The sequence below is a fragment of the Salminus brasiliensis genome, chromosome 2 (assembly GCF_030463535.1).
Source record: "Salminus brasiliensis chromosome 2, fSalBra1.hap2, whole genome shotgun sequence".
Lineage (NCBI taxonomy): Eukaryota > Metazoa > Chordata > Actinopteri > Characiformes > Bryconidae > Salminus > Salminus brasiliensis.
The window spans coordinates 22,860,099-22,871,207 of record NC_132879.1 but is presented as its reverse complement, the minus strand read 5'-3'; the positions used below and the strand labels follow the sequence as shown (position 1 = coordinate 22,871,207).

General features: G+C 37.1%; 1 protein-coding gene across 1 annotated transcript; it reads right to left on the bottom strand.

Annotated features, from left to right (window-relative positions):
• Positions 1–2,718: 2,718 nt before the first annotated feature.
• gcnt3 (glucosaminyl (N-acetyl) transferase 3, mucin type) lies at positions 2,719–4,528 on the bottom strand. Its single transcript, XM_072673683.1, has one exon. The coding sequence runs from the start codon at positions 4,489–4,491 to the stop codon at positions 3,175–3,177; it is 1,317 nt and encodes a 438-aa protein (XP_072529784.1). The 5' UTR covers positions 4,492–4,528; the 3' UTR covers positions 2,719–3,174.
• Between the last annotated feature and the right edge of the window lie 6,581 nt (positions 4,529–11,109).

The following is an 11,109-nucleotide window of genomic DNA, read 5'->3' as shown; positions in this document are numbered from 1 at the left end:
TTATGGAAAAAATGCATTTTCATAGTCTTTTCCATAGAAGCCATATGTTTCTCACTTCTTAATTAATGGTAAAACTATTCACTGTATCTTATCCATTCATTTTGGGATTGGGGCCAGTACAGGATCTACAGTGTGGAATGTTGAATGCGATATATTGAATCAAATAAGTCTTACCGTAAAAAAACTGACCAGGTAGGTTTGAGTCGACTCACCTGGACTTTCCCCTCTGTCATCTACAAAGCTGAAAGACATTATCTAGCTTTCACCAGTCATTCTAACCTCCCTCTGCTTTCTAAACGCATCACATAAATGTACAATTCCACCCTTACTGTCCTGCTTATTATTAAGCCTGTACGAGAACCACAGAGAATACAGGCCGCAGAATCACCAATCAAATCAATTGTCGTCATTTTAACTTAAGGTATTCCTCTGGTCTTCCTGATGTTGACCATGTGAATGAAATGTAATCTGAGTGCAGGTAGGAAGTCATAAATGTGAATTGACACAATTGCACACATGAATTTTAATTATGTTCAGTACTGTTGGATGGGATTCCTGCTTTGCACCCAATAACTCCGGGTGGACTCGGCATTATTAGGCACAAAGCAGGATGGTAGGCTCCTGACCCACAGTGACCCTGGCCAGGGAAATGCGGAATAAGAACATGGATACATAAATGAATTTAATAACCAATAAGTTTGGTGTGTAATTACTGGGGGAAAGGAAATCCTGAACGACAACTAGGTGGGTACCTACAGTCATGTGAAAAGGACATCTCATGAAAACATATGGATATTTGATCCCTATTTTACTGAGAGATAGAGGCAATATAACTAATAAACCACAATGTTTAATTGTGTCTTGTTTAATAATTTGTAGAATGTAATTACTAAAAAGACAATCTGTAATTTTACAAAGCCATAATTAAGCAATAAGGTATACAACATATACAACATGTTCAGAGACTTTTTGACTGGAAGGTTGCCAAACTTACTTTACTTTTTTCACTTAAAAAGAGCAAAGTTGACCAAGGGTGCCCAAACTTTTACAAGCACCTGTACTTAAATTAGGAAAGGTTTCAGTGTCCAATGCACTTTTAATAAAGGTAATATTAAAGGTACAGTTTCTAAGTACAATATAACAACATTCATATTAGAAAGAAAAGTATTTAAAAGACAACATTAAATTTCTTATTTTTCTTTACAGCTGTATTTACAAAATGAATCGAAATACTTATTTCCATATTTAAGAATCAGACGAAGAGAAGGAGCAAAACTACTATTGTGAAGAGACTACCTCCTAAAGAGAGTTCAAAAGAGCTGGATAAAAAGGTACATGATCATCTGCCCCCATTTTAGCCATTTCAGCCTCTGCATTTTCCCACAGTTTAATGCTGCCAATGTGTGGAGTAAAACCCACCCCCACCCCAGAGCCCATATTAAAAAATATTAATAAAATGAAAAACAATGCGATAAATAAAAGGTGTGTTTTCATGCATATGTGAAAAGTGTATGCTTCTATACAAAGATGAATAATAATAATAATAATAATATCAATAACAACAACAATAATAATAATACACCTCATATTATAATTGCTTGTCTTTTTCTTCTATATTCTAAAACATGTTTTATCAGCTGGGGGGGGGGGGGGCAAAGAAAACAAATAAATAAAATTTCAAATCTCACAGAACATTTGGAATATTGTTCAGTGGATTGGCTGAGCACTGGCTCCTGGCATCATGTTGTTAGGATCCCTACCTATGCAGCCAATGGTGAACTGTCAAAATTAGGCTTTACCATTTTTTATTGTTTTATATTATTTATTTTTATTTAACTCTGTAGTGTTCTTTTCCAACATTTTCCAAGGAGTTTTTCCAACTGATTTAATGGACTGGTCACACTGGTGTCACATTGATGTCTTTTCACAGTTCAGTTATTGTTTAATTTCAGATTTGTTTAGGAATGTGCATATGCATGAACCTTATGTAGCTAATGCATCAACTGAATGATCTCCATTAAAAATTAGGTCCTGCTTTCACCACTACTGTCTCTATCTATCTAGCTATGTTTTAATATGGTTTTGAAAAGTTAAAAACTTTGGTATTAAAATATTTTTATAAATCTGTACAAAATATCTTTAAAAGAATTACGTGAATAGTTGTAGTCACACATCTGTTTTTATATTGTGAATCTGACAGCTGTTTTTTATACTGTGTCAATGATGAATGGTTTTATTATGAATGGACCTATAGAAATGCTCCAAAATGCATTGAAATAAAATCTTTTTTACATTGACTACTATTGAAAGTTAAGGAGAAACAATGTTTTCATGACAGTGACAAGATACAACATGAAATGCGAAACCAGTATATTTCAGGATTGCTGAGATATCTAAAATCTGTGGCATTTTTAAAACCTTGTATCTTTATAAAATACAAATACACAAATATAAGAATAAAGATTTTATTTTAAGTAATTTTTTTTTCAGATTTATTTCCATTGGTCCACTCATCATAAAATGTGGGTACAAACTGTCAGTTTCACATTATGTCGAAAAGACAAAAACATGGAGAAATGGAGAAGGTTTTTGTTTAGACAGCATTGATTTATACAAATCAATGAAATATATAAATTATATTGTGCATTTATAAACTACTTAAAAGTTTCAGTTAAATACCATATAAAATTCAAATGTACATGTTGTCTGATTTGTTTAGAAAACCAAACATTAAGCCATTATGAACTGAAAGAAAAAATAGATGAATAGATCAAAACTGAACAACAATAAAGTGCAATGCTGATTATTGCTCAAGGTCATGACGTGTTTGAAGGTGTGCTGAATTACTTTAATGCAGTGTGGGAATAGTCAAGAAAATGTAATGATTGAAATGATGAATTTCAAAAATATGTAAACTATGCTGATGACAAACATCTTTGCTTTGTAAACATCTTGTATCAACAAAATATTGGACAGTATTAAATATAGTATTATATTATTGCCTTTACAGACATCAGTCCTACAAACCTTCCAGCGTAAAGATTCTGCTAATGGCTAGAAACAGTTTTTAAACTGATATCGTTGTCAAAAGTTTTAGAAATACCATGTATAAATAGAAAATCATGTGTACAGTTGTTTAAGATATACAGATGAATTCATATTAAGTGTTATGCATTATGCACGTTTCATTTCAGTATAGTTGTTTTTTTCAATAGTGAGTAATGACTGATCATGAACTGCTTTGTACCTTAAAAAAGCCTCCATGCATTTTATAGCAATGTCATCCACCCCCGGGTCAAACTTATTGGCAAAGAGATGTTTTTGCCTCAGGATCCATTTTAAGTCCCCCGCACCATAAACACACACTGCACGTCTGTGTGTCCCAGTGCACGGTGGATACGGTGCTCCTTTCATCAAGTCCCCTTCAAGATAACTCCACTTCACCAGTCTCGCAATGGCCAACATGTCTGACTCGTGATACTTTTCATTGGGAGGGTTGGATCCAGGCACGTTGGGCATCCTCTGTAGTGTAGCCCACATGTGCTCATCTGGACTGTAGGTGTCTTTCTCCCATTCTATAAAGTTTAGGATCTCCTGACTGTTAAACATGTGCTCCACAAACTCTCGTGAGACAACAAAGTAAGCATTCCCAGTGAACATGGGGGTTTTGATGGGTGGACTGGTCTTCTTAATGTCCGTCCGAATCAAAGAAGTTGTAGTAACATTATGGTGGTACTGCCAACGCAGCTTTTTGTAGTCATTTGTGGCCTCAGACTCCATACTGTTCCTCCCCTTGAGCAGCTTCAGAGTTCGAACCATCTCTGCGTTGGTTTTGATGGGGAAATCTGTGCCACAGGTGTTGAGCAGATACCTCCACTGGACTGAAGACTTGAGCAGGTCCTGCATGCAGTTGATGTCGGCTTGAACTCGAGACCAGGAGGCGTAGACCACACTCTCCAATTTACTGGCCACAAACACATTGGGCAGACAAGATATGATAGCCTTTACAGCCTCCATGAAGGCTTCCGGCGACTTCAGGTCCACATGGACACAGTACACGTTCTGAGGAGAGTAAATAGCGCGTAGAAGCCTCTCAAACATCTCAATCTTCTCATGAATCACCATGGAGTAGGCTATGGGGAAATCTCTTTCCTCTTTGCTTAGAGGCATTGTTAGAAAGCCTCTGTCACTGATGTAAGCTTCACAGTCCTTGGTTGCATTCATGTAGAAGGACTCTGATAAGAAAGAAGTCTTCTTCCTTGATGCGAGGAGCTTGTTGAAGTGTTGGTTGTCTACTCCATCCATGTCTCCTTGGATGATGGCCGAACAAGCTTGTAGCTCCCCAATGTCCTGCTTTATCAAGTGTGACATGTCCAGTTGCCCACTCTGACGGCAGCTTTTCCTTTCCTGACTGTTCATTACAAGGTAAGTGACTGAAAAACTAATAAAAATGAAGGAGATATTCCTCAGGAGCTTGTGTTTAGATGCCATGTCTTACCTACACTCAATGTGGCAAGGTTCGGGAGTTAAAGCAACATCAGGAAACCAGTCACCCAACACTGAGTGTGACACTGCACAAAACTGGTCAGAATAGAATTACGTAGTAAATGCACAAGCAGTGCAGGCGTGGCTTTCAGCTTTGAATAAATGAAAGTTTGTGTATCTAAGAAGAACAAAGGGCTGCTTGCTCAGCAAACTTCTTGTAGATAAAGAATTATGACCGTAAACTGAAGAGGAAAAATGTTGAGCAGGGACAATCATGTGCTAACCATGTAATGAACATACAAATTTGCACTTACAGTAATCCTCATTTGATATATTCACAAAGAAAATATAATAGGATTTATATACTAGGATAACCCAGATCCACAATACAGTGTTATTATGGTTTTATAGTCTCCTTTTTTAGGGTTTTGGTCAAGCATTTACAGAGGCCAGCTCACGCTATATATTCAAATAGTGTACTAATTAACAGAGACTCTCTATTCAGCTGTTTCAAATGTATCAGTTTAAGCTGTAGAGTTTGACTGTTGCATAAAGAATTTTGTATTCATAAAGCCCACAAGACGTATTTCCATTGTGGTCTTCTGAAAGATGTCAAAATAACAGTTTCGACTCTCCATTTGCTATTGTTATAGAGAAGAAGTGTATTCCATGTGACATGTGACGTAATAATGATCAGCATCACCTTATTAGATTGTTCTTTAGACCACATTCCCAGTTAGACAGAAACTAGTAATTTGGAAACATTCAGAAAAAATGATAAAACTGAATGAAACTGTAAAGCCTTAAAAAAATGAATGCCTTTGTGTGGCATATTACTTCTATTGTTAACTAAATTAAACTCTAAAATATGATATTTTACACAGGTTGTCCATATCTTTATTGTATCCTCAAAATAGATAAAGGCATTTTTTATATCTACAGTTCGCATGATAATGAAAATCTGTGCTGGATGAACACTGGCATCTAATGTTTCTACCATCATTGCACTAGGGACTAGGGACTCTGTAATTCCTTCTCCCGTCACAGTATTCTCTAAGCAAAAGCTATTAATACTTAGTATGCCCCTTCGTCACAAACAAAGAACTGAAAGGAAACCATGTCACAACAAACACATATAAATTCATACTTGGGTAAAAGTGCTATTACTTCTGTGGAATTATGAATCGAGTGAAAGCTAAATTTCTTACCCATCTGAGCACTGAGTAACTTGAAGAAATTCAGCATCTGGCAGGAATATAGGAATAGGGATGCTTGTTAGGAACTACTCTTCTTTTTCTGCACTGGTGGTCTAAAATAAAACCACAAACCTCAAAAGTCAGAAGAAGCTATGCACACATGCTGTCATAGACAGCAATAATAAACAGGAACATAACATTTGTAAATAAATGTTATTGGCTAATGGTTAATGTAACTAGTTAGGGCCTCCTTTTGGCTTTAATGCCTTGGTAACAAAGTCACTTCAGGTTTGTTTATTTACAGCTTCATTCTATTTATTTGTTTGCCTTAAATGCCGGTATATTGTGTGCTGTCACAAAAACTCTTAATGTGGGCACAGAGAAGCTACCAGAGAAGCTACCAGCTGTAGTCAATCATGATCACTAACAGGAAGTTAAAAGGCCGTGGCCTTGGAAAGCTAAAAGACATTTGGAAACTTTCAGCACTACTGAATTAATAGTCTAAGTGGGCTAAGTAATGTATATTTTTAATTACACATGCTTTATTTATTTCAGGAAAAAATGTAAAACTTTAAAGCCCTGTGTTTCTTTTAAAGATGTATGTTAGCTACTTAAAATTATTTGATATAAATCCAATTATGGAAAGCCTTGAATTGCCATGAAAAGCCATTCATATCCATGAAAAGTGTATGCAAGCTTCCAACTGCAACTGTATGATGCACAAACCTGAATTAGATTTTTTTAATATTTACCTTTCAATAAGACAATAATTTTAAAGGAAAGTAATAGATGGTAATAGATGGAAATCACACCACTCAAGATACTATGCAGTTTGCTTTTTTAATGAAATTCATTAAGCTGGATTCTCAAGGAATTCTTTGATTATTCTTTACAACATTCAAGATGACTTACATAACCGTCTTTATTTACAAAATGTAATGTTAATATTATCTACAGCCAGTTAAAACCGACAATATATTGCTATTCTCAACCATAAAAACAGCTGTGACGCATACATACAGCACAATATATCTTACAATAAAAAGTATCTGTAAAAGTATCAAAAGCAGTATTCTAAAAACATTCATTTTCTTTAATACAAAAGAATTAAGAAGACAAGAAAGCAATAAAGATACACAGTATGGATTGCGTTTTTTTTTGTTTGTTTGTTTGTTTTTTGAATTGTCCTTGTTTCAATCCAGTGTGTTTTCGTCACTGGCAGCAGTGCGTGTATGCTCCCCCTAGGCTCTGCTGAGATGTGTGTTTTCATTAGCTTCCTCCTCTTCTTCGCCCTCCTCTTCCTCTGTGTCGGCCTTGTGGATGAAGCTGCAGCGCCGGTAGATGGATCCATCTCTGCAGGTGTACACCACATCTGCCTCGTCCCCGCTGTCCTCTGGCTCAGGCACTCCGTGAGGCATGGGACGGGGGTCAGGCCTGGCAGCCCCACTCAGTCTCTCATAGCTCCGCCTCCAGCACAGCCTCTTCTTGGCGCGGGCCCGCACCAGGGCAAACACGGTCAGCGCCAAGACTACAGCCAGGCAGAGAGACGCGGGCAGGGCCGCAGAAGAATGCTGAAACATTTGAGACTTCAGATTCACTTCATCACCTTCAGCCTGGCTATCTGCTGGCATAGGAGCTTCCAAGCACAGAGCTGTGAAGAGAGAACACGATCTTCAGTGATTTTGCTGTATTTCAGTCTCTAATGCTAGCTACCCATAGCATAAGTATAGGAGTGTGCATGTGTCAATATAAGGGGTCCAATAAAGATGTTAGAAGGCCCTCCAACAGAATATCCCATTACATTCTTCATAATGAAACATTATGACTAATGCTGATTAACCCGTAAACAAGGTCTGTGATGCACTTTAGACAGTAAATGAACAGTTGGAACAGTTAGTCGACACATTGGATGCAGGAGAAATGGTCAGGTGTGAAGACCTGAGCAACAAGGGCCTCGTTGTTATGGCTAGATGACTGAAGAGAGTCAGTATGTCTGCAAAACAGCCTTCAACCTCTTAACAGGGTGAGTCCTAACTAATTGTTGGAAATTCAATAAACCTGGAAGTAAATTGGGTTAAGAAATGCTTGATATATCCTATGAAAAAAAGTGTACATGTTGCTTCAGCTACATGTTACTATACAAGTTATTGTGAATACTAAAATACACTGGAAGTAAAAAAAAACAACAGTAAAACAAAAAACAATTCTCGTACGTCATTAGCAGCTGTATTGGGGCAATGCCTTATTTTACAGTTTCTGTAAAATAATAATACTCTTTATTTGTAGAGCACTTTTCATACAGACGTCATACATACTTGCCTTACATACAAGTGGTAAAGTTCAAAAGCAGCCAAAGTTTTATGCATTTGCCAGGTAATTGTGAGGTACAAACAAAGTCCTGGGAAATTATTCCAGGTACCCTGGTGGTAAATGTGCTGCCAGTTCTAAGTATTAACTTTGTGAGTGTCTGGTTCTAACTCAAATGCACTTTGTAATTATTTTACAATCTGGGTGATCTAGGGGTAACTATCCACAGTCTAGCCAAGTTTACAGTACAATAACTAACAGGTGCTAGACATTCTAGTAAATTAAAATATCTCAGTAGGTGGTAAGTACATATAACCTTACAGTAAATCTGTAATGGAACATATTTAAGCCGAAAAGTGAATTGGAAAACAGCAATGTTAGGACCATAATCCTGCAGTAAGACCAAATTCAGTTTCATTTCTATATAAGTGTGAGAAAGTGACATTGAAATTTAGTTCACTTGAACATTAAAACTTCTTTTAAATATCTGTTTATCAGATATTGACCTAGTATATTGGAATTCGTTCCTTCAAGTTTAACAGCTAAAACTGATTTTAGTGAGTTTATGCTGTCTGTTCATTTGGAGAAGGAAAGCGCAAGCTGCCATACTGTCTATTAAAGGTGTAGTTTACCAGAAATCACATGATCACTGTTAAATGTCATTTGGACATTACGGTAAAACATTAAAGCAGACATAGATATCATGAACTATGTTGATCTGTGTAACTTCAGTTAAGTATGCAATCTTGACTTTACACTCGTTTTATTTCAGAACTGTCTGGATACTGATTGTGTTGTGTGATTATTGACCATGTCTTGTTATTTCTGGTACTTTTCCTCAGTTGTTGCCCTTGTACACTGTGCATGTGAATACACTGCTCGGTGTGTGAGAGGTCCCTCACTGCAGATTTTTGTGCTCTAATGTAACTCACACATGGATCGGCTGTGTCTAGTTTAACTTGTTTGATTAGTGGCTAATGTTTGTACACTTAAAACAGGCCGTTGTTGTTTTTTACAGGTGTGTGTTTAATCAGGTAAGTCTGGTTAAATCTGGTTTGGAGGGAAAGAAGTCTTAAAAGCCTGGCATGAGGGCGTGAGTCTTTGTTCTAGAGCAGAGGTCCTCAAACCTGGACCTTGAGTCCAGTTTTTAGTCCTGAACTTTGTAATCAAATCAATGCCAATAAGTAAAATTGAACTATTCTCTTAATTTCTAGCAAGAACAAAATCCAGGATAAAATGCTTGAATTATCCTGTGAAAAAAAAGTGTACATGTTGCTCCAGCTACATGTTACATAACTACACAAGTTATTGTGAACACTAAAATACACTGGCAGTAAAACAAAAAACAATTCTCATACGTCATTAGCAGCTGTATTGGGGTAATGCCTTATTTTACAGTTTCTGTAAAATATTAATACTCTTTATTTGTAGAGCACTTTTCATACAGACTTCAAACATCCTGGCTTTACAGACAAGTGGTAAAGTTCAAAGCCAGTTTAATGCATTTGCCAGGTAAATGTGAGGTACAAATAAAGTCCAGGGAAATTACGATACCTGGGCTCGGCAAGCTGCCACTGTTGGGCCCTTGAGCAAGGCCCTTTACCCTCCTCCCTGGGCACTGGAGTTGGCTGCCTGCTCTGTGTGTGTGTGCATTCACTGCCCCTAGTTCAGTACTGTGTGTGTGTTCACTACCACAGATGAGTAAAATGCAGAGGACACATTTAGCTGTACAAAGTCACAAATATGTGCACCTTTACCTTTTATTTAAGAGGAGACAGGTGGCCAAGGTGATTCATAAAGCTGAAAGAGCAAATCTAGGGAAGGACATCCAACTTCCAACTAACTACACTCTTCCAAATATCTGATGACAAGTGTGTTGCCAAAACATAAGAAAACACCAAAGGTATGTAAAAGGCTTGGCCTGTGTCAAAAAAAAATGTCACCAGTCCTGATTGGCAGAACTCTTGTTTAAATTTGGATCCTGAAAAGATCTGTTTTCTAGAAATGAATTGAAGCAATTAACAGCCAGGATGTGCTCTTAATTCTCCAAAACAGACAGACTAATAAGGCCAAACCTGAAGCAGAGTCACAGAGGCAGCAGTTTCTGGCCATCTCCTCAGGCTGACAGCAGGGCACACAGTGGCTGGCCCCAGCATGAAGACCAAAACCTGCATGGCAGGTGAGACAGCTCTAAATGTGCTGCCAGTTCTAAGTATTAACTTTGTGAGTGTCTGGTTCTAACTCAAATGCACTTTGTAATTATTTTACAATCTGGGTGATCTAGGGGTAACTATCCACAGTCTAGCCAAGTTTACAGTACAATAACTAACAAGTGCTAGACATTCTAGTAAATTAAAATATCTCAGTAGGTGGTAAGTACATATAACCTTACAGTAAATCTGTAATGGAACATATTTAAGCTGAAAAGTAAATTGGAAAACAGCAAATGTTAGGACCATAATCCTGCAGTAAGACCAAATTCAGTTTCATTTCTATATAAGTGTGAGAAAGTGACATTGAAATTTAGTTCACTTGAACATTAAAACTTCTTTTAAATATCTGTTTATCAGATATTGACCTAGTATATTGGAATTCGTTCCTTCAAGTTTAACAGCTAAAACTGATTTTAGTGAGTTTATGCTGTCTGTTCATTTGGAGAAGGAAAAGCGCAAGCTGCCATACTGCCTATTACAGGTGTAGTTTACCAGAAATCACATGATCACTGTTAAATGTCATTTGGACATTACGGTAAAACATTAAAGCAGACATAGATATCATGAACTATGTTGATCTGTGTAACTTCAGTTAAGTATGCAATCTTGACTTTACACTCGTTTTATTTCAGAACTGTCTGGATACTGATTGTGTTGTGTGATTATTGACCATGTCTTGTTATTTCTGGTACTTTTCCTCAGTTGTTGCCCTTGTACACTGTGCATGTGAATACACTGCTCGGTGTGTGAGAGGTCCCTCACTGCAGATTTTTGTGCTCTAATGTAACTCACACATGGATCGGCTGTGTCTAGTTTAACTTGTTTGATTAGTGGCTAATGTTTGTACACTTAAAACAGGCCGTTGTTGTTTTTTACAGGTGTGTGTTTAATCAGGTAAGTCTGGTTAA